At 36.0% G+C, this 24,417-nt stretch overlaps 2 protein-coding genes across 5 annotated transcripts in view; one reads left to right on the forward strand and one right to left on the reverse strand.

Moving 5' to 3' along the window:
- Positions 1–24,417, forward strand: part of LOC123701492 (neurobeachin) — a 310,024-nt gene that overhangs the window by 135,313 nt on the left and 150,294 nt on the right. The window contains exons 7-22 of one of the 4 annotated variants that reach the window (XM_045648984.1): positions 540–661; positions 1,810–1,935; positions 3,065–3,185; positions 5,426–5,572; positions 5,738–6,019; positions 6,265–6,372; positions 10,804–10,944; positions 11,366–11,508; positions 17,194–17,407; positions 18,926–19,178; positions 19,495–19,637; positions 19,799–19,885; positions 21,009–21,112; positions 21,768–21,955; positions 22,346–22,662; positions 22,744–24,313. In XM_045648984.1, coding sequence (XP_045504940.1) covers positions 540–661; positions 1,810–1,935; positions 3,065–3,185; positions 5,426–5,572; positions 5,738–6,019; positions 6,265–6,372; positions 10,804–10,944; positions 11,366–11,508; positions 17,194–17,407; positions 18,926–19,178; positions 19,495–19,637; positions 19,799–19,885; positions 21,009–21,112; positions 21,768–21,955; positions 22,346–22,662; positions 22,744–24,313 — 4,066 coding nt within the window. The remainder of the gene's footprint in view (positions 1–539; positions 662–1,809; positions 1,936–3,064; positions 3,186–5,425; positions 5,573–5,737; positions 6,020–6,264; positions 6,373–10,803; positions 10,945–11,365; positions 11,509–17,193; positions 17,408–18,925; positions 19,179–19,494; positions 19,638–19,798; positions 19,886–21,008; positions 21,113–21,767; positions 21,956–22,345; positions 22,663–22,743; positions 24,314–24,417) is intronic. The other 3 variants (XM_045648985.1, XM_045648986.1, XM_045648987.1) reach the window with 3 other exon arrangements.
- LOC123701503 lies at positions 13,386–15,480 on the reverse strand. The gene is made up of 2 exons (XM_045649006.1): positions 14,736–15,480; positions 13,386–14,311 (listed from the first exon to the last, which is right to left on the reverse strand). Exons 1-2 carry the CDS (start codon positions 15,187–15,189, stop codon positions 14,256–14,258), a joined length of 510 nt encoding a protein of 169 aa, XP_045504962.1. The 5' UTR covers positions 15,190–15,480; the 3' UTR covers positions 13,386–14,255.

A 24,417-nucleotide genomic window follows, 5' to 3' on the forward strand; every position in this document is an offset into this window, starting at 1 on the left:
TCGACTGTTAAACAGAGCAAATAAACCTTCCAAAACGAATATCGGCCTAGAGTGCGACAGGAGGGATATGTAGATTTTATTGATACGATATTGCCGGAGGGATTTTGTAAGGAATCGTCGGAGGATCGCCTCTTTGCGTAAAGTGGATCTCGAGCGCCACTTGTCTGCGATCGTTCGCCTCTGGGAGATAATTGTGTCTTTAAATGCTAACGACATCATTTTTGTGACAGCTTTACCTATGTTTTGGTCTCTAATGTGTAATATAGTCGGTCCTTACTGCGTGAATATAAATGCTGTTTTGTTGGCTCTACTTTTTCATATATTACAATTTTATAGCTTATAAATAACAATAGAAGTTTGATATTTTTAGTAATAAGCTCTTATTTCAGTCACTTTAATGACTCGGCAGATCATAGACAACTGATGCATTATGACTTTGAAATTGTGATTTCAAACATATCTGCTCTGCAGTCTGCTCCCTTCACTTCACCATCATTTTTTATGATATTCTTGTTACTCAAAGCGATAATGACTTACAGGCGATAGTGCTGCCCCCCTTGGCGCGGTGGCCCTATGAGAACGGTTTCACATTCACCACGTGGTTTCGACTAGACCCCATCAACTCCGTAAACATCGAACGAGAGAAGCCCTACTTGTATTGGTGAGTTCTGATATCCTAGTGACAAAATGATTTTATATGTATTGGTATTTGATTTAATTAGTTTATGTGTGTATCTTACTAGTCCATTGGGGCATTGTACATACATCTTAGTCCTTAGACTGAATTACAATAATCGAATTACAACCTAGTTAGGCCAATTTGCTTGTCCTCAATTACCTACACGAGCGTTAACTACGTTGATGTCGGCGCGTTACATGAAAATCGTTTTCTATTATTACATAAAAAGCTATTGAAATATAATAAATAAAATAAACTTCGGAGACATGAGGCGGTATTCATAAAATTCGATGTCTCGTTATTAATGATCTGTTTTCTAGTTGATTAAATAATCTCGCTCAGGGCAATGAACTAAGAAGTTTATATTCCAATTATTTCGTAGCAAATACCTTAGGAATTTGTTACGAACAGTGAGATATAAATTGAAATATCAAAACTGTTATTATCAATCAGTATATAAATACGGAGATATGATCCGCTTCACAGTGGGCTTCCCCTAACTGTTTGATTGTTACCGACAGTTCAATGTGTGCCGATTGTATTACATAGTACTCGGTAATTAGTTATTATTACGGGCGTACACCGGCGGCGTTGGTAGTAAATAGTAATACACGAGACGTAGCTTGCTTTCCTATTAATTATACCTTACATATTATGCCTTCCTAACTAACTTACATGTAACTTGAGACAAGTCATCTCTCTAACTTGGTACAGCTTATTACGTGTTAAGAAGTAAACTTTATTACGCTACGATCTGAATTAATTAATACTCATGAAAAATTGGATTCATTACGAGAAAAGTTTGTTTTCACTTCGCATTAAATACATATTCGAGTTGCTATTAAAGGCGAGATTAAAGTCTAATTAGAATTTCTTTTACTAAAGTATATTTCTTAATTCTTGGGGATATAAAGTTCTTATATTCGCGTTTTAAATACTCTTGCATCGTTGTATATATAGTTGGAATGAAGAATTTAAGCTGAAACATTTTTTATTTGTGTAAATGTGTTCAAATTATTTCAGCCGGTTGTTTTATAATTAAAACAACAACCCAATTAAGTTCAGTAGTTGTTGTTTATATGAATATATTCAATCTTATTTATAACTAATGCTACAAAAATGACGCGCAGCTTCAAGACGAGCAAAGGCGTGGGCTACACAGCGCACTTCGTGGGCAACTGCCTCGTGCTGACCTCCATGAAGGTGCGGGGCAAGGGCTTCCAGCACTGCGTCAAATATGAATTCCAGCCCAGACGGTGAGTTTATTACTATAATATTCTATAAAATAAATTAATTTGAGTTACACCTTTTCTAACTTAAGATCAATTGAACATTTGAGATTAGAATAATCACTGATAACATTTTGGAAAATAGAAAAAAAAATATTACGAATGTGGCAGATTTGGGGCACACAGCTAGTTAAGATTCTAATAACTTGATACGTAGAAAATGTAGACAAGCATATTATTATTCAGAAACCCTACATTATTATTAGTGACCCTTGTAACGGAGTTAAACTGTTTACTTAAATAATAATTAATTATCTGTCAGGTGGGCATAAAGGTTGTTTCAGATTTTGAAAGGTTATGTTAAAAAAAAAATTGAAATTATAAAGCACTATATTCGATGTACATTTTATGCACGATATTATACTAAAATTTAAATATGAATTTTATGAGTAGTACCCCATTAAAATTTTAAATGGTTCTTACTGCTGGTTTAATACGATCCGGAAATTGAACGACTATCCGCTTTGTAAATAAATTCATTAAAATGGAAGTTCATTATATTGATGCGAGATATATTTGGGTGCAAATTTTGATGTGGTTGGCTTTTCACTGGAAAATTTAGCAAAGTTAATAGCGCTATATTAAATGTTCAATAAGTTATCCACAACTTAACCGGTTTATTCAAGGAAAGCAATAACATCGCCTTTTTAAAAATTATCTGTGATTTTCCCAATATTTTGATTACTTTGGTCTTTGGGGTGAGTATTCAACTGAATTCAAAATGGTGTAACTACTCTCGTAATTGATTCGAAATATGAGTTTATATTATTTGCTCAATTGTAGAGACTATATTTTACCCAAATATTCCTTTGTGTGGAGATTTTCAATATATATTGTTGATTGGTCACTTTATAACTCAAATTCAAACTCAAACATTTATTTATTCAATTAGACTACTTTTAGTAGCACTTTCGAATCGTCATTACATAAGTATTTTTAACATTTACCACCGATTCGGAAAGCAGTATCTATGGAGAAGAACCGGCAAGAAACTCCATAGTTGCTCTTTTAAAATCATGTCAATATTACATAATCTGTAACTTATATCTAACTGCATAATATATCAATTGTATAGTAATTTATTTGTTTTGTTCAGATGGTACGCGATAGCTGTGGTGTACATATACAACAGATGGACCAAGAGCGAAATCAAATGTCTCGTGAACGGCCAGCTCGCTTCCAGCACAGAGATGGCTTGGTTCGTCTCTACAAATGACGTAAGTTTGACATATATCATACATGCAGAGAAATGAGCTATAGTAGAGCCATTTTAATAGGCAACATTTGACAGTTCAACAAAAGTCAACAACGTAACCTAGTAACGACGTCATAGAATAACATGATATTTCGTTTTGTTAGAACTGCACATTTGCTTAACTTTTTTCAATTATGACTACATATTTATAATAATAATGACCGATACAAGTAATTTTAAGATTTCATTTTACTGATAAACCATTCTAAACATGATAAACAATTTCTGAATTGAACAACTGACGTCGCTACAATTTTGTGTCAATAAACCTTTTTTCTTTTTAAATACCAGAGACGTTACTCTAAAAATCGAAATCTGACATCTAGAATCGAATGCATTGATTACTTGTGAATAAAAATCATCATAAATTAATAAATTCGATTGACAAATGTTTCAAATCCTTATCGATTAATTAACTTTAATCGATGTTTTTAAGCAGGTTACCTCTCTTCGAAGATAAAATTGATAGACGTCAAATGTTGCCTATTAAAATGGCTCGACTATAAACGCAAATCCCGACAAACGGCTCTTTTCTTAATGAAATAATTAAAAATGTATAATGCGGCCGTAAAGTTTGGCTAATTCAAACTTTCGAGTAGGCTTATAACAATGGTATGAATAAGTAATGACAATAAAATGTAGAGCAAAGTTTTAACAACCATAGGTCGTGCGACTGCTCGTAAGAATACTTTCTTAAGGATAAAACTTGAGTCACATATCCTTAATCTGCCCTCGAGTACCAGGCGCACATAACTCGACGAGAAGTTGCTAATACTTTCAGTTATCTGCGGCGAGCGGCGTGTGCACCCCTCGCCGTTCGACTCGTCACGTACTCGTGTCGTTACGTCCAATTTATTGGCGTAATTCCATGCAAATTATATGTGCTACGGGAACGTCATAAAAATGTGTGTTTAAACGATTGATGTATGTTAAACGAGACCTTTGATATTATAAATTTTCTCATATTATAGCGAGAGTAAAGTAATTGATTACTTATAACATTTTGATATGTAGAATCTATTAAAACTTCAAAAATATTACGATTTCGATAAACCTGTTTATTTGAAAGCAAATAAAGCACAACACAACGCAATGAATAAGGAAAATCTGATCTATCAATCAAAGACACAAAAGGAAGTAGGCAAAGACACGATAAACATAATAATTGAATAATCATATCACACCCCGCAATGTTTGAGAAGCCAGCGCGAGATTTGCGGCTAGCAAATAATATTACATGAGCCAATAGAGCACCCTCGCACGCGAAGATTAATTCGAAGATCCAACGTTAATTGAAAACTAAATCAGCCTCGAAGTGTGTCGCGGCGTGCACTCGTCGGAAAGCGCCGCATGAATATTCATGGCGTGTGTGTTTTAGTTGTCGCGGCGCGGCACCCGGGACGTGCTCGCAAGCGGACCCGCGCGCTTTTCCTAGCTAATGTGTTTTCTACACCTAAACACACAGCGTCTAAAATATGCGCATCTGTATATGTTAATTTGAATATTCATGTCTAGCTTCAACTAGACGCTAGGTGTTTGGATGAACGCAAGGAATGAATATGGATCGAATGTTTGGCGGCGGTTTTGCTTTTCTTATTAAAACTGTTTTAGATATTAATTTTGAACCTGCTGAATTATTTTAGAATATTGACTTCGTGATTATAATGCATGAATAAAATATTATCTGATACATAGTTAATACATAATAGTCATGAGTCATCACATAACATATCCATGTATAATTTGGGACTAGAAAATTCATGGTTTGCGATTCTATTACACATTCTCCGTTTGAAATGTATCACGTCAGTGATTCTCTTTGATATTATAATCCTCATTACGCCAGTAAATTACATAATGTGGGCTCGTAAGAGTTCCCCGGGGCTGAGTCCCGGTTTGACTGTAAGTTAACGGGGAATTGCGTCGAAGAATAGTCGACAATTGAGCAGACAATTGCTGCAATCTTCGTATCGTTTCTTCAACCTGTCTTACAGAAAATACGTGCTTTTAGCTACGTTTATATGGTCATATATTATGGAATTTATCTGCCTACACTTATTGGATATGTTATATCATTTACAAGATAGCCAAGGGGAAGATCCCGGTCAAACATAAATAAATATTGTTTGGGGTAGTGAATGTTTGTAGGAAGGTGATCTTTTTGAAATGATCTTTTTATTTAAAACATATTTGTACGTGTAGCCGTTCGACAAGTGCTACATCGGCGCCACAGCAGAGCTGGACGAGGAGCGCGTGTTCTGCGGCCAGATGGCGGCCATCTACCTGTTCGGCGAGGCGCTCACCACGCACCAGATATGCGCCATGCACCGGCTGGGCCCCGGCTATAAGGTATGTTGTTATTTCGCTAAAGTTAATTAAATTATTTCGTTTAAAATGAGAAAATTAAGGCATAAATTTTGTAGAAAATTGTTAAAACAATTCAATAATAATGTTCAATTTGATCTCTACTAATCATAAAACAACTATTTCTCTTTTCCCCGCTAACCTGGACAGAGTCAGTTCCGTTTCGACAACGAATGCAACATCAGTTTGCCGGAGAACCACAAACGGGTGAGCGACGCCGCTCCCAAGCTTGCTGACATCCCCGAGCCCTATCCCATATCCCCCATCCCAGATACCCAAGGCGAGTCGCCGGGCGAAGATACCAGGGCGGCAGAGAGCGCAGGAGTAGTGGTTGCGGAGGACGCGACGCCGCGCGGGCGGCGGCTGGCGGACGGCGCGCGCCAAGTGGCCGCCGCGCATGCGTCGCTCGTAGATATTGAAGCATGCAAGCGTGTAAGCATGCGCCCGCTGGCTGTTGCGTGTCGCTTATGTGTGCCCGGTACTTCTGGGGACAGGACACTTTCCTATTTCGTAAAATATATAACTTATGTAATAAATCAAAATGTGATTAAAAACTTCATATTAAAATTGTGTCAAGTCGATGATACAAGTGTCCTATTTCCAGAAGTATCTTGACATTTTCCACAGCAAAATATGTTTGTCTAACACACTTGTTTGACTGCTAGTGTTTGTGTTAGGGCCAGTTTCGTTTCGACGCAGAGTGCCGCGAGCCTCTGCCCACCTCTGAGGTCCGCATAGATCGGTTCGGCGAGATCGTCCACGATCCCACACAAAACCTACACGACGTAAGATTATTGACAAATCGTACAACTCCTTCGGTATGCTGATGGCCGGGTACTAATAAACTAACGGTTACCGTGCATGACAAAGGGGAAGCGTGAAGACTAATAAAAAAATAAATATCAGGTCAACTCATTTTAGATTGGTTATCTTTGAAAGACTTGGCTCTTTTCTTTAACAATGCATCTCTGTATTCACCATTCTCTATTTTTCTGATGCAAAAAATATCAAAATTATCTCTTCAAAGTATGCATGCTAAGTTGAATGAACGGTAACAAAACACGATAAATGAACAATTTCATGAAATCATACTGAAACTTATAATTCTGTTGCACGAGCGAGTGGGCAAGAAACTACTCAATAATACAGCAACGTCTATTGTCCGTGATTCTCTTTGACTTGATTCCTTTTGTGCGAGCTGCTTAAATAAACCAGCGAGGTTATTGCTATTCATGTCGGATCGCGGCGACTGAACTTCAGCTAGACACTACTCGATACTAACTTTATTCTGATTAAATGTATGGAACGTTTTCTTAATAACGATTGGAACATCTGAAATAACGCAATTTTATGAAGTTCGCTCTTAGATATTATATTATTCAACTTACAAGTTATAACATCTGTGGTACTCATAGAGTTGTAATTTTTCGAATAAAGTCAAGTCTGTCAAGCATAAGATAGTAACAATACGCAGATATTACAAGTGGATAATGAATAAAGCATCCTGAAAATTTTCTTCCTCTTAGTCTTATTCAAAACGAAACGATAAATACATGTCTTTATCTTATAAACAGACTACTTATAAGCGTAGTTTAGCCAGCTATTACGCAAAGCGACGCATACATGTAACAGCATCCGTAGCTACATCCGCTCTACGCTTGTCGTCTTTGTGCATTGTGCCGTAATTACATGCCGAGATTGACATGGTAAAGCGTGTGTCGGACAAGTTTCTGCTTCTTGACGACGTTTTCAACAGAAGAAGCTTTTTAGATTTCGTATTTTTGTTGTTTTGTTATATATACAGGTTTGAATGTTATGTAAGTAATTTGGTGTAATGCTTGCTATTTATTCCAGCATTTTGTAATTAAATATAAAATAAGTATAAAATTATATTCTTTTCGTAAAATGCCTGATGCGCTCTCTATAAAATGCAATTATTTGCAAAACATGATATAAAGGGATATCTAACACACATATCTACTTTTTTTACACTTAATATAGGTTATACTTATACCCATAGAAATCTAAATAACAAGACCTTACCTATAGTAATTTTCCGAAAAACAAAATTGTTGTCAGTCAAATAGCTCTTGTAATAATTCCGATCGTGTTAACGTCTGCAGTAACTAAGTTACTTTTAAGGTTATTTTACAATTTTCACAACGCTTTCAATTCGTTCAAATACGCCGAGTCAACGCGGTAACACGTTTTATAAAAATTTCATCTCGTTGAGAAAATAAACAAAAGGCAAATGAAAAAGTAACACATGTGTTTTATATTCGCACTAAAGCGAGTAGGTAATAAAACCTTAAGTTACCAATAAAAAGTGAGTAAAGCCGCAGTCAATGACTTCATTAGTTGAAGCAACAGACTACATGTGATTTTTCAGAGTTTTCAAATTTTATGAATATTTTATATTTTAGTGACAAAAAAATTCGGTACTTATCTTTGATTAAATCACAAGCACATAGTTAACAATTTACGGACATAAATCTAACAGAAGCTATTATCCCATCCCTTATTATAATTTATAAACCGACTCTACCTGATTATTTATAATTGGAAACTCTGTGTTTTGAACTGTAACTAAATATAATTACTATAATAATATTAAAGCTACGTGTAATAAATGGCACGTGAAATACGAAATAATCCTTTTATAAAAGTCCAGCAGTCACGTAAAGTATTGGTGCTTACTCAACTCGTAGTTTTTACTTCGCGTCTGATCCGCCGCTCTCCAGAGAGGTCAGCCTTGATTGAGGCTCACTCCAATATTCACACAGAGCCACTCAGGCAAATATACATCATTCTAAATATTTAACATGCGGATGCTTCTTTTTGTACGTGCTTCTCGTATGTTTTTCGTCTTACAGGAGCAATTTCATTTCAATTTGGAGATAATACAGTATCATTTTTTATCTTGTAAAACTTGTATAACTGGAAGTAACATTTCCTTGTGACTCGGACACGTTTCGTGTTATATTTGAATGAAAATTATAATAAAATACTATATACAGAAGTTCAACGATGAATAAAAGATTCAGGTCAGTCCATGCCACCTACTGGCAACGATGTTCCGAGCCTTGCGAATAAAAGCATATGCACGCTCAATGTTCTTTTACGATAGATATTTATTGGTCTGTGAACTTCAAATGTTAAATAATATAAAATTTTGCCAATATATAAATGGAATAAGACTACTTCAAAATTACAGGCGTAAAATTCATTTACCTCAAATATTGGCCGCCATTACGACGTTCTGTCCGATCCGACGCCATTAAAACTTTCTGATTGAATTTTAAAAATTAATTAGTGCGGCCACGATAACGAATTCAGTAGGCCCGGAATGACCGCTTATTGCCTGTGTGAACCTTGTACCCGGACCCTCTCCCCTCATCAATATTTGCCTTTTATTGACGGGTCTCCAGTAGTTTTAAAATAATTGAATTGTTAAAACTTTGTGGATCGACGAAAATAACTATTACGTAAATGGTACGCAATGTCATGTTGTATAAAAGAACCTACCTACCAAATTTCATACAAAATTAGCCTGCACAAAACATAATATAAACAGATCTATTTGATATCTTATCTATTTGATAAAAAAACATACATTTTGTTAATAAAACAAAACACAACACCTGAAAAAGAGTTCACAGATCTTCAGCAATTCAGCAACAGACGAACCTTAGTAAATATCATTCTAAATACAGTACTCGAAATAGACGTTAGTGATTGAAAGTAACAACATGCATTATTTGCTGAATTGAAATGTAGCTACAGTTATCAAGTCCACAAAGCTAATCTCGGTAGCAAGGAGTGCACTTATCTCCAGTTCAGCCTCACTCGTAATGAGATTGCCTTCCGCTTCCTGATTGTACTGCGCTCTCTAACTATTTTATTTACTTCTTGTACTTTATATTAACTCAATAACAAGTAAATTGAGTACTCAGAATTAATTCCAAGTTGATTCAATACGTTTTGCAACACGTTAAAACGTTGAAGCTTGCATCCAATATAAATTTTCGTTTTTGTTACAATACACGTTTTCTCCCTGAAAGTAAAAGTGTGAATCTGAGTAACTTTCGGTTAACAAAAGAAATCCAGCACACCTGCGCGCCCAATTTTGCTGTCATTTTATTTTTTACGACGCTAAGAAAAATTTTTGTTCTCCGCCACGGCTTCCCAAGTTTTCTTCGAGTTATATTAGTGTCTGCTTTCATCACGGGAACTTTGAAGTTTGCGCCGTGAATATACTCGTATCCCTTAAGTGGGTTTTATGAAGTTTCGCGACATGTCTCGACATAGTTTGGATTTAAAATAGGTTACGAATTTTTTAGACGAGCGTCTTGGAAGTTTGTGAAAGCGAATTAGGTAGACTAGATTTACATTTAATGTTCCTTGCCAAAGCTTCGTAGTCTTGGGAATTGTAGAAAACATAGAATATAAGTGCTAGTCTTATTAATTATGAAAAAATAACTCGAAATTGTAGTAACTACGTATTTGCATGTCCTGTTTATTATTCCTGTTATTTCTAAATATCTTGTTTACATTCGTATTTTTTTGTTTATATTGTTGAAACTATACTTGTGTATTTAGTTTTTCGTTCTATTCTTGACTTACATTTATAGGTAGATGTGGTTAGCTTTTTCAATTATTTGGGTCTTTTTTTTCTAATGTGTGTGTTTTACTTTGCATGCTTTTTTTGTTTTAGTGTCAATTTATTTTTAAGGTGTGTTTTTTTATCTTTTGAGATTTATTTAAGAAGTTTCTATGAGAGAGAATATGTCATGACTGTTTCTTAAATAAAAAAATAATTCCAATTTAAGCTTTTAAACAACTCAAATAAATAGAGCAACAACTTTTTAAAATATCTCAGACACTTCTTAAGTACCAACTTATCATACTATTATTATTAATGTTGTTTTACACAATGTGTTGGAAATAATGCTTTATGATTAACGATACAATTAACCTTAGTATATTGCGAAACGGTTTTGTATTAATACTGTTTATTATAACTTATGTTAAAGGTAGAGATGTAGAGTTAATATTTTAATGTCATTTATTTCAACTTCTGATTAAAATGTTAATCAATTTCGATTAACTTAAATTACTTTAGTTTTAATTTGTGAAAATTTCTCTACATTATAAAATTCTCAACTAAATTAGTCCCGAAATATTTCTCGTACCAATCTTTTGTCATAATTATACAGGTACTATACGACGGCAAGTTATCATCGGCCATAGTGTTCATGTACAACCCGGTGGCCACGGACGGGCAGCTGTGCCTGCAGTCAGCGCCCAAGGGCAACGTGTCGTACTTCGTGCACACGCCGCACGCGCTCATGTTGCAGGTAAACATACAGCTAAGCGTTTATGCTGCCCTGGTACTTGATTTTCCGACTTGTGGAATAATATAATATGAACAGGTTATTAATTGTGTGGGGTGTGACCGTGTTGAAAGGCAGTTCTCAATGATAAATTACTTCAAGATAGTGAAATTAAGAGATACCTCATCTGCTGATAAAAAATCAATGTGTTCAACATTTTGTTTTATACATATTTGAATATGAAATAGTAAAGTCTATTATAATATTATTATTTAAACCAGCTATGATAATTCTGACGTTCAGGGGTGTTGATGCGGGAATTTATTTATGTAGTTATATTTAGTAGTATTGTAAAATCATATGCAATCTATTTGAAAACTCGACCAGTAAACGATTTGCATATAAACAAAATTTTTGTTACATTAAATTATTGTAACATTTCCAGGAAGTGAAAGCGGTGGTGACGCACTCGATCCACAGCGCGCTGAACTCGATCGGCGGCGTGCAGGTGCTGTTCCCGCTGTTCGCGCAGCTCGACCTGCCGCACGACGCGCCCGCCAACGACCCCAAGCGCGACCCCATGCTGTGGTATGCGACCCTGGTACTTTTGTAATCGACGCGCTCCAATAAACGCACATTTTTACGAAAACTAACTTAATATGCGACTTAAAAAAAGTTTAAACCATAGTATAATCATGGACGCGCCCACTAACGACCCCATGATATGGTATAATACCCTGGTACTTTTAAAATCAATGTGCTTTCATAAACACACGTCATGTGTGTTTTTACTAAAACTTATTATGTTCCTATCTATCCGTATTTACAAAAAGTTCTAATAAAAGTTTAAACGATAGTAAAGCGAATGGGACGCTCGAAAAGATTGCGTTTCTAATTGCATTAATACTCGTTCAACGATATTGGAATAGTTTTATGGCGCCTTTTACTATTTCTGAATTTAATCCGATTGGAAACTAATTTTATGTATCTATATGAAAAACATTACGTTTAGTTAATCGTGATATACCGAGCTATAGCATAATGAAATAATCACCTTTGTGCTTCGTTTTTGTTTTCCTTAATGTTTGAAAATTGCAAATAGAAAAATGTTTGAAAATAACTATTTATGTCATCATGAACTATGTACTTATCCGTTAGAACCTATTATTCCCAACTAAATTTCCATGCCAAAGCCAAAAGCTAAACCTCTAAACTAAATCGAAGTTTGGAGGCAGATATGAGCGTTTGGTCCATTCATTAATATTCCAAGTAGCTCCCAAGTTGCCCGGCAAAATGCACTTTCGATGTCGATCTCTAATCACTGTAGAGTTAACGTACCATACCGAGGCCGGCTTATAAGCAACTCTTCAGAACTCCTAATTGCCTGGTACCTCGTGCAGTTAAGTGAATTTTGGCGTTATCGTACGTACCCGCTTATTATTACGAAAGATTTGGGTCACATGCATTCTTTTTGTCATTAGAATTCGCTTGCATTACCGTGGTTGGTAAAATGCGATATATTTCAAACGTTTATTCTTTTGTTATTGTTTTTATTGACTGGACGAAATGTGTCACAAATATTCGGTAAAATTGCAAATCATATTCAGAAAAATTAATAAGTTCACATTATTAATTGAGTGAGATATTTAAAGTTTCATAACTACAGCACAGTACTCAATTAGCCCCGCCTATATAATAACCGAGAGTAACATTACTTTAATCCAAACAGTGATTAAATCCAAGCACTTGTAAGATTATACGTGGTACTATAAACTTGTTACAAATGGGACCGAAATCCCGATAAACTCGGGGAAGTTATGAGGGATTATAATGTCACACGAACTGGGTATCGACAGTTCCTATCGTACATTGCTGCTTATGTACGCGTATCAAAGCTGAACGCTTTGGGTAGAGCTATCAATGTATCATCATATATTAATTAAATCTACCCAGATTTCACGTTCAACTTGTAAGTAGATTTCGACAAATGAAGCGTAGTGAGGTTCGAGAGGAGATAGTACTAACTGAATCAATTAAGCTTAAGGCAGCTATTAATAAATACTTTATGCATAGACTGACGGGAATATTGTTTGTTCAATGCATTAATCATTACTTACATGAATGTTAATGTTGATACGACATATTCTGAGTAATTTGCTATTAGCTGGTTTGTTTTTGATTGAATATTATAGATTTTAATATTTATCAAAGCTTTGCATCAATATGTCTTTGTACACATATTAATACATATATGTGGGGATGGTGTAAATGAAAAGCCAAATTCGCCCAATCGATTTATTTCCCAGACACCGGTTACATATCAAAAATACATTTCAACAATCCTCCATTACATCGTACCAAAAAACACAAAGTCAAGTCATAGACAACCAAAAATCTACAGTCTACAGATAACATGTCCACAGATTAAATAATAGAAAAACACAGACTAAAAATAAAACTAGTAATCATGAAATACATCTTAATATTTTATCCTATTCCCACACGGTCATCCTGCAGAATCATCTGTCCCAGATGAGTCAACAGTCGTAGATGATCAATATGGTAAGTAGACAATGGTAAATCACCTTTATCTATTACATGTAGAAATCCTTCCTTCTTTCCTCTTTTATTTGAATTAAGTATACATTCCACGCAATTATCAATGTTTGTTTTAATCTTTTCTTTTAAATTCTCCATATAATAATTTCTATTTATTAATTCCTCAGTCTTAACACAACCAAAATGTCCGTTTTCATGATGTTTTCTTATAATTTCATTTTGCATTTTCTTAGGTACAACCATTAATTTATTTCCATCCTTAATCTTCCATAACATTCCATTCTTCTTTTTTGCAAGCACAATTGGACTAGCATAATCAGACTTACTTGTTTTTATTATTCCTTCATCAAGCCATTCTTTAATCTGTTTGTCAACAATGTTAAGCTCCAAAGGTGACAATCGTCGTGGATTCTGATAAACTGGTACATCATCGGTTAATAATATTTTAAGTTTTACATTTGATTCTTTAGTACATCTTTTGGGGTTATATTCTTTTATAATATTCTGTATTTTATTCTTATATTCTTTGTTTTCAATATTTGTGATATCTTCATTTTCATTCTCTAGCATTGTAAGGTGTAATATTCTTGTTGCAGTGATAGTTCCAGATTTAAAATTGATTTCTACTTCTTTCAGTACAGGATTTCCTAATATAATGTTGACAGGGATAGCGCCATCATCAACAACATAAAATAAAGTTTCAAAATAACAATCATCAATTTCAATTTTTGCTGTGAAAGATCCTTTTGTATAAATTTCCTTTTCAGCTATTCCAGTTAAAGTTTCTGTTGTTCCTGAACTATAAGATAACAATTTTTCACCTTGAATCTTCCTAAAATAAGACATAATTATTAAATTAGCATCGCTTCCGGTATCAATCAGGGCTTCTACATCAATATTATTTATTTTCAGCTTCTTGAAAGGTCTCACATCAATATTATTTTTAGTTGACATAATTTCCAAACTCTTTTTTATACTTTTAGAACATTCAGTTGATTTATGGCCAAACAAGTTGCATTTAAAACATTTAATGCCTTTAGTACAATTAGGCGACTCATGATCTAAATCTCCACAATTGAAACATCTCTTTACTTGTAGTGTTTTTTGAATTTTCATGCCAATGGACTTTGATACTGAATTACTTTGAATCTTATTAGGTGAATATGATTTTTTCTTAATTTCTGAATAAATGTCTAATTTCTTTCTGAATTCTTTAATGTTACAAGCGCCATATAAAATATTTTTGTTGGACTCACTGTCTTTAATACCGTCGATGACATATTCCATCAGGGCTTCATCTTCAACATTCCCAAGTACTGCAAGTTCCTTCATATGTAAAAAATATTGCTGATGAGTCTCATTCATCTTCATCCGGCGAGTTGAAAGTCTCTTGTGAACAGTTGCACTGTTCAACTTCTTACCAAATTCCTCACGGAGCTCAGACTTAAGTGTATCCCACGTGGTGGTCCCACTTAGTGAACGTAAAAATAGCTTAGCGGTTCCCGCGAGAAGCCGCTTCGAAAATATGAGTTTTTCTATTTCGCCCCATTGCATTAAGGAGGAAATATCTTCAAAATCTTTTACGAATGTTTCGATGCCATAGGCATCATCACCCGAAAATGGCGTCATTGATTTCTCTAAGTCATTGAAGGAAATACGCGGCGATGGTTCACCACAATCATCATCATCTTTTACTCGTTTCGGCGGCATGTTGAATAATGTAAATAAAAAGTTTTATAGTCTTCAAGTCGTAATCGTATAATCATAAGCTTCTTTAAATCTTAGTCTTCGTTCGTAATTCGTAAATTCTTAATCAGGTTAAATCACCGGCATCATAGTCTTCGTCTGTTTTTTCTTTATTCCACCATCCCGTATCCCGGACGAGCCCCCAAATTATGTGGGGATGGTGTAAATGAAAAGCCAAATTCGCCCAATCGATTTATTTCCCAGACACCGGTTACATATCAAAAATACATTTCAACAATCCTCCATTACATCGTACCAAAAAACACAAAGTCAAGTCATAGACAACCAAAAATCTACAGTCTACAGATAACATGTCCACAGATTAAATAATAGAAAAACACAGACTAAAAATAAAACTAGTAATCATGAAATACATCTTAATATTTTATCCTATTCCCACATATATTATATAATATTTAAACAAATACATATTGAAAGCACTCCAATAGCAGACATCTTTACTTTCATAAGACGTTGGAAAGAGGAACCCGGTGCTCTAATACTTTTAAAAGACATTGACGAGTGACGCATTTAGGCAATGCCTACGCAGTACGATGCATCTCTATCTAATGCACCAGTTAATATCACATAGAGATCTAATAGTAAGCGATAATCGATTCCGATAAGAGGTTTCGGCCGTGAATTAGTCGTATAGCACAGCATGAAGTCATGCCGTGTGTGAGTGAAGCGCGCAAATTGAACAGGTAATCCGCATCGATTGTGCCGTAATCCGCTGCCGGTACAATGCATTAACTATTCATTAGTTTTATTAATTGATACACAAAGCATCATTACACAGCGGCCGTATGGAACATTAATGCGATTATTTCTGTATGCTTTGGTTTGGCTCTGTCAACCGTGACAGAGCCAAACCATTACCGGGTTATTATTATAAATAACTAGATTTCCGCCCGCGGCTTCGCCCGCGTTTGTTCCCGTGGGATTTCCGGGATGAAAACTATCCTATGTGTTAATCCAAGTTACCCTCTATATGTGTGCAAAATTTCATTGTAATCGGTTCAGTAGTGTTTACGTGAAAGAGTAACAAACATCCATACATCCATACAAACTTTCGCATTTATAATTTTAGTAGGATTACTCCCCTTTTCCGAGCAATTTATTATATTTTTCCTTATTAAGAGATTTTTCTCTATTAATCAGTTCTTTTGTACAATGGATTTTTATTTATTTTCAAGGTACCTATATCAATTCTGGCAGTATACATACATGTTGATATGTTAAAGGTACAAGTCCGAAACGGACCGCAGACCGCAAACTGCAACAGCAAACTGCAAGCGACACCATTTGTTTCTATGAACATCTATGAAATTGATTCTAAGCGCGGCAACACTGCTGCCTGCAGACGCGACGCGCAGCGATTCATAGATGTTCATAGAAACAAGTGGTGTCGCTTGCAGTTTGCTGTTGCAGTTTGCGGTCTGCGGCCCGTCTCGGACTTGTACCTTAATACTTATTACAAACAATTGCTCAGAATGATTAGCATTGTCATACTGGGCTTAGTACTGGGCATGGATCAATATATTGGTCCATAGTACTGGGTTAGTGGATTAGAAAACCTGTTATAATTAAACGGTTATCATCATCATAAATCAATATAGGTATATATATTTTATATATACTAATATTAAAATCTATACTTATATTATAAAGCTGAAGAGTTTGTTTGTTTGAACGCGCTAATCTCAGGAACTATTGGTCCGATTATAGCCCATTTATCGAGGAAGGCTATAGGCTATTTATAATCGCGCTAAGACTAACAGGAGCGGAGCGATGCGGGTGAAACTGCGGAGCACAGCTAGTATAACATAAATTATAGAACGTTATCACACTACTCACTAGTAACAGCTTAATACTGCTGTATTTTGCGTGAACGACTAAAATAATAAGAAAACTGCGTATTCTTCGTTCTATTTAGAGTATATTGTAACAAAATGGTTCCACGTGCAGCTCGAAGCTGCTCGGCTTCGTGTGCTCGCTGGTGGAGTCGTGCAGCACGGTGCAGCAGCACATGCTGCAGTGCCGCGGCTTCCTGGTCGTGTCGCACATGCTGCAGCGCTGCGCGCGCGACCACCTCACGCCCGACACGCTCGCCAGCTTCCTGCACCTCACCAAGCATCTGGTCACCTGCTGCTCGCCCAACTCGGATCTGCTGCTTAAACAGGTAGGTGCTCTGGTGTACGGTGGATAAATGTAAATAGGTCTAAAAGCTATAATAAAGTAATTAAATTTGTATTAGGGCCAATTTTAGTAGGTACTTTTTGTAAATTGGGTAGGAAAATAAAAATAGGTAAAAAGTCACAGTAAGATTTTTAGTGCCAATTTATAGCAATTTATTAGCAGTTACTGTTATTTAAAGATATTTTTTTGAGATATTTGGAAAGAATTAAGAACGTACTTCAAAGTACGGATGCTTTTATATCAGCTTAATACAACCTTAAATGTTTTTGTACAAAATAAGCTCTCCGATTATGCATACATTGTATGTATTATTATGTAAAATTGAAAAAGACGCCGTGTGTCTCTTATATAATATTAACTATCGCAATTTTCACAAGTCCCGAGCAAATACGTTTGCGGCGCACGATCACAAATTACACGAGCACCGCTTTTCTGCCTAAATTGCGAAAATAAATTCACTTTACGCTTGTGTAAAATATTTATTCACGATAGGGACTCCGATACATGGTACTAGTTATGAATTATGGGCACCGAAAGATAAATCAATGAGCTTAAATATTGTTATTCCTCACATCAGTGGAAACGCAGGGTAAGACTCTGGTGTATAATTTATTAACTTTTATTTGGTAATATTTACGCACTTTACAGTAAAAACGTACAGAGAAATCCTTTTATGTGTAAAAACCGAGCACTGAACCCGATTCTTTCATCTTTCAAAAGGAACTCTAGACAAGGAAAAACATATTTGCTTTTTGCTTCTTTTACTCAATTTTTTTGCACTCTTTTCCAAATTGTACTATTGTAACGTGGTAAGTTATCAAAATCCGTTTTAAATTTAATATTTGAGGTCAAAAGGGTACTTTTATGTTGTAGATTTAAGGTTTGTTTGTCTCGACGTTTTATCTATTTTTTTAATCCAAAGTAACGTTGTTAATTTGAATTTGAATTGTTCATGAATTAAGAAATTAATTCAAAAATAAATATGTAAAACGTTGACAAAATTGAATTTTTAATGAGCTTTTTATTCAATATGGTTGTTAGCGCATGCCCCTCTTGCTTCCCCACCGTTCACTTTATTTCTTCATTACATACTGCAAAATACAACGCCATCTTTCACATTTATTATTACACTGGTTCAGGGCATTGACCTTATGAGCTTTGTATTATGCAGTTTTACAAGCAATCCTACAAAAAACGTTTGTCTATCACTGTTATCGTCCAAACACACAGCACTGTGAGTCCCGTTTAATACTTGACTTTGTTCCCATATATTTTACAACCAAATTTCTGAAGTTAACCAATATGTTTTCAAAATACAATTTCAAGTCAATGAATTTAATGATTTCCTTCTTATTCATTGGTAAAATCAAATAAATACATTATTTACTATTCACAATGTCAATCAATGTCCTTTTTAATCCTCAAACCGAATGTAACGTTCGAGTACAAAGCAAGAGCGCGCTAGCGACCGTGGGGCAGTGTAAAGTCAATGCTAATGCAGTCGTTCTGCCAATCGTTCGTCACGTGGCAGCTGCTGGACCACGTGCTGTTCAACCCGGCGCTGTGGATCCACACGCCGGCCGCGGTGCAGGCGCGCCTGTACTGCTACCTGGCGACCGACTTCCTGGCCGACGCGCACATCTACGGCAGCGTGCGCCGCGTCAGCACCGTGCTGCAGACTGTGCACACGCTCAAGTACTACTACTGGGTGGTCAATCCAAGGACGAAGAGCGGCATCGCGCCCAAGGGATTGGGTAAGATTTGTGTGATATTTTAATGTTTATGTCTATTTATTATTGCCTAGTTATAATTGAGGCAAGTGTTACAAAAGAACGAAACTTTTCTAAGGGTTATTTGTGTTATACAAGTTGTATACAGCCATAGATATGATGTAAATACCAACTAGCATATACCTATAACAATTAGAACGCTAATTCTTATTTTCTATATTATTCAGTAAGATTCAATATAATAGATCTTAATGTCCGCTTTACACGTAAAAAGGAAACAAAACACATTTGTGTAATATGTAATGTTTATATAACAATAATTACTATAATTTTTCTCTAGACGGTCCGCGTCCCGCGCACAAGGACATCCTCACGATCCGCGCGTACATCCTGCTGTTCCTGAAGCAGCTCATCATGATCGGCAACGGCGTCAAGGAGGACGAGCTGCAGTCCATACTCAACTATCTTACCACCATGCATGAGGTAATTGAAAAAAAATAGAGTTAAATGTTGCAAAAAATGAAATGAAAAATTTTATTGTACAGAAAATTGTTTTTTTTTTTTTTACCATATTTATGGCACCCAGACTATATATTATAATGTTTTCTAATGTTATAAGAGTATTTTTGTCGTCTTCATTCCAGGATGAAAATCTCCACGACGTGCTACAGATGTTAATATCATTAATGTCGGAACATCCAAGTTCCATGGTACCAGCGTTCGATGCCAAGGTAATATATTTAAAACTATTAAATAATAATTTTTATTAAATATCACACATTGATGCAACAACACGACACTTAACATACGACACTTCACACACGACACTTCACATACGACACTTCATACACGACACTTCACACACGACACTTCAAACATGACATTTCAAACACGACACTTCACACAGGAGACTTCATACACGACACTTCACACACGACACTTCACACACGACACTTCACACACGACACTTCAAACTCGACACTTCATACACGACACTTCATACTCGACACTTCATGCATGACATTTCAAACTCGACACTTCATACACGACACTTCATACACGACACTTCAAACTCGACACTTCAAACTCTACACTACAAACTCGACACTTCATACACGACACTTCATATACGACACTTCATACACGACACTTCAAACTCGACACTTTCAACTCGACCCTTCATACACGACACTTCAAACTCGACACTTCAAACTCGACACTTCATATGCGACACTTCTAACTCGACACTTCAAACTTGACACTTCATACGCGACACTTCAAACTCGACACTTTATACACGACACTTCATTTACGACACTTCATACACGACACTTCAAACTCGACACTTCAAACTCGACACTTCATGTACGACACTTCTAACTCGACACTTCAAACTTGACACTTCATACGCGACACTTCAAACTCGACACTTCAAACTTGACACTTCATACACGACACTTCATATACGACACTTCAAACTCGACACTTCAAACTCGACACTTCGTACACGACACTTCATACACGACACTTCATACACGACACTTCACACACGACACTTCACACACTACACTTCACACACGACACTTCACACACGACATTTCAAACACGACACTTCCTTTTCGAGGCGGAGAAAAAGCCAATGAATTAAAAACCACGAAAATTGGTCCAGCAGATCTCGAGTTATAAGTGTTGTAACAAACCCGACTGTGTTTTTATATGTGATGTTTTCGATGGGCCCTGGGAGGAAAGTACTTGAAATACTGAAGATAGCAAAGTTTAAGTACTTTCTCTCCAGGGTCCATCGAATATTCGACACTGTATATAGATGTAAACACGTATAATTATTTTTTTCAGGGTGGAGTTCGAACAATCTTCAAACTTCTCTCATCAGAGAGCCAACTAATAAGACTGCAAGCTTTGAAATTACTCGGTTTCTTCTTAAGCAGGAGCACACACAAGTGAGTATTGGAAAAAAAATAGTTCTTCTCAGATCCTTTTTTCTTATTTTTTTAGACAACGTCATCTACAACATCTGTGATGCTGTATTTCAATTTGCTTTTACACAATTTTCCAAATTGACATAATACATACAGACATACATAAGGAAACTTTCGATTTAAATAAAAAAATGTTTAGGGCGAGCTCGCGACACGTTCCGTTCAAATAAGCTATTTTTTTCCTTTAAATTGCCCGTTTTAATCGCAGTTTTATGGTTTTAATACTATTTTAAAAGACATCTTGCTTTATTCTTGTGATAGCTGCCATCTTTTGCATTGTATATAAACTTATCATCATTTGAAAATAGATGTCACTCTCATCAACAACGAGTAATTTTTTGCTTGAAATAAAATTTTCTTTATCAAGATTTAGCGATTGGGGCGGTTGTTTAGATTTTTTCTTAACTTTTTCCATCAAATTTTGGAAAGAATTTTGGCACCATTATTTATTTAACAATCTGAATCTTTTAGAAAGTTTATGATCCACCTTAGATATTATATTTAAATGTCGTTAAAAAAATAATTCTTGAGTTTTTCCGTAGTTTGCCCAATTAACGACGTCTATTTGCGCCACACACGCAAATACTACTTAATTTTGCTATTGAATCCGTAACAGACGCAAGTACGACGTGATGTCGCCGCACAACCTGTACACGCTGCTGGCCACGCGGCTGGGCGCCAGCGGCGACCTGGCGCTGGCCGTGTACAACGCGCTGTACGAGCTGCTCACCGAGCACGTGGCGCAGCAGGTGCTCTACACCAGCCACCCCGAGCCGCAGCCGCACTTCCGCCTCGAGAACCCCAGTCAGTCACGTCTTTATGTATCAGTTTCATACGTCTTTGACTTACACTATTAAATATATCAACAAGTGATTTCTAACTATTTAAACAGAAAAAAAAGTAATCTCATGACAAATTCGTCATTTAACTCAAACTCAAACTCAAACTCAAACATTCATTTATTCAATTAGACTACTATTTAGTAGCACTTTCGAATCGTCATTACATAATTATTTTAACATTTACCAGCGCGTCTTCTCACTAGTTTTTAAAATACCTAATGTTATAAACTAAATATAACTGACACGTGATATCTAACATACAACTGTAACAGCGTGCTCTACTCATTAGCTAAAATACCAATTTAAAAACTGCAAATGGTAATTATTACAGTTTTCATCTATTTGTTTTCAGTGATCCTGAAAGTTGTGGCGACACTCATTCGTCAATCGAAACAAACGGAGCAATTGCTAGAAGTGAAAAAGCTATTTCTCTCAGACATGACTCTTCTCTGCAGTAATAATAGAGAGAACAGGCGGACCGTGTTACAAATGTCGGTCTGGCAAGAGTGGCTCATCGCCATGGCTTACATTCATCCAAAAAATACAGAGGAACAGAAAATATCAGATATGGTATACTCCTTGTTTAGAATGCTGTTACATCACGCGATCAAACACGAGTACGGAGGGTGGCGAGTGTGGGTGGACACATTAGCCATCGTTCATTCGAAGGTAATTTTAAAGAAAACTGTAGGTTTTGTAAAAAAAAATCAAATGTATAGACTGTAAATAAATGTTATCATATTTTATCAGGTGTCATATGAGGAATTCAAACTTCAGTTTGCTCAAATGTATGAACATTACGAGCAGAGACGTGCAGATAACATCACAGACCCGGCGGAGCGGCAGCAGCGGCCGATCTCAACGATATCCGGCTGGGACAGACACGCTGATGTTAAGAATAGAGTCGCTCCTGATAGTGAAGACAACGCCGATACTTCACCCAATACAAACAGAAAACAAAACGTCCTCAATCACGGAGCTCAAACTGAAATCGGAAAAGGATTATCCCTTCGAGAAATCGAAACGTGTAATTGCAAAAAGTCCAACGAAAGTGTCGATGAGAGTCGGACTACAGTAGTTTATAGTGAAGTGTGTAAAATGCATAGTCCTGCCAAAAGTGTTAGTACCGAAGTGCCCTGCGACGAAGGTTGTGATAGTGATAAAAATACAGAATTAGAGCATGTAATCGATGAAACGACGGAAGATAAAACGCTTAACTCGAATAATGAATTAGTACAATCATTAGAAGAAAATAAACATCAAGAAAATTCAGAATCAGGCGTCGTAACGACAGAGCTAGATTCAGATAAAACTGATAAACCACTTTCAAGACAAGGCAGCCTCGATTACATTCCAGTAAGAGATGTGGGAGAGAATTTAAGTAAAGATGACAATACTGATAAAAGTGAAGGTTTACCTTCTAGTTTATCAGTAAGTGAAACTGCTAGCCCAGAGAGAGTATCTGATGGATTAAATGCGATTAACGAGAGAGAATCTGAATTATCTGATCCATCAGAATTATATTTAACTCCGAGTGAAGCGACTAGTCCAAAGAAAATACAAGATAAGACTGATAATAGTATACCTGACGAAGTTAGCACGGATGATCCAAAGCATGTTGCCATAAACATAGTTAATGACGTACTTACTATTGCATTAGAAACCGTAAGATTAAAAACTGACGACGACACCGATTCTGGTGCTATATCGGGTGGTCTAAATTCAGAAGGTAACACTCCGAACGGAAGAGAAGACTTAGAACAAGATATAGAAGATATTGTTAGCCAAAAACAGAGAGTAGAATCAATTGCTAGCGAATTAGTTACTGATATAATTAATTCAGTAGTATCTCAAAGTGAAGAGAAACATAGTGAAATAATTGAAAAAAGCTCTCACAAGGAACTTACGAAAACGGAAGAAGATTTAGTACCAATAGATAATGAATTTATAGTTCCTACTGAAAACGAACATGAAAAAGAAGGCGAAAAAGAAAGAAACATTAACGAAGAGAATGCCAAGAATGAACGGGAGAGAGTAGAAACAAGTGAATCTGAACAGAAACCTCCAGAACCGTCGATATCAACAATAAGTGAAAATATTTCATTAGCTAACAAGAAAGAGCAAGAAAATCTTCAAGAGAGTGAGAAGAGTGGCGACAATGACAGAGAAAAGCGGCGGGTCAGCTTGCCTGGCGATAGTGACATGAAGCAGGAGGGCCTGCGCAGTGATGGAGTGGCCTCGCAAGGAACAAATACCTCTACATCTCCCAAGAGACCGCGAAGTGCTTCAACCAGCACACAAGTTGATTCTAATCACTTTGGTAAGCTATTATTTGAATTGATTACAAGTCATTTTTTATCATGATATAGCAGCTAAACGCGACATTTTTTTTTATACAATTACACTTGGACACGATAAGTTCTA

This window comes from Colias croceus, chromosome 21 (genome assembly GCF_905220415.1).
Source record: "Colias croceus chromosome 21, ilColCroc2.1".
Lineage (NCBI taxonomy): Eukaryota > Metazoa > Arthropoda > Insecta > Lepidoptera > Pieridae > Colias > Colias croceus.

What these genes read in the sequence shown, in the direction of transcription:
- LOC123701503 (XM_045649006.1), bottom strand. Translation starts at nt 15,189, where the DNA reads ATGCCGCCGAAACGAGTAAAAGATGATGATGATTGTGGTGAACCATCG. An exon ending in CATCGACGGTATTAAAGACA is followed by an intron (nt 14,312 to 14,735) that starts GTGAGTCCAACA and finishes GTCTTATTTTAG; the next exon opens with GAAGATTCAAGGTGAAAAAT.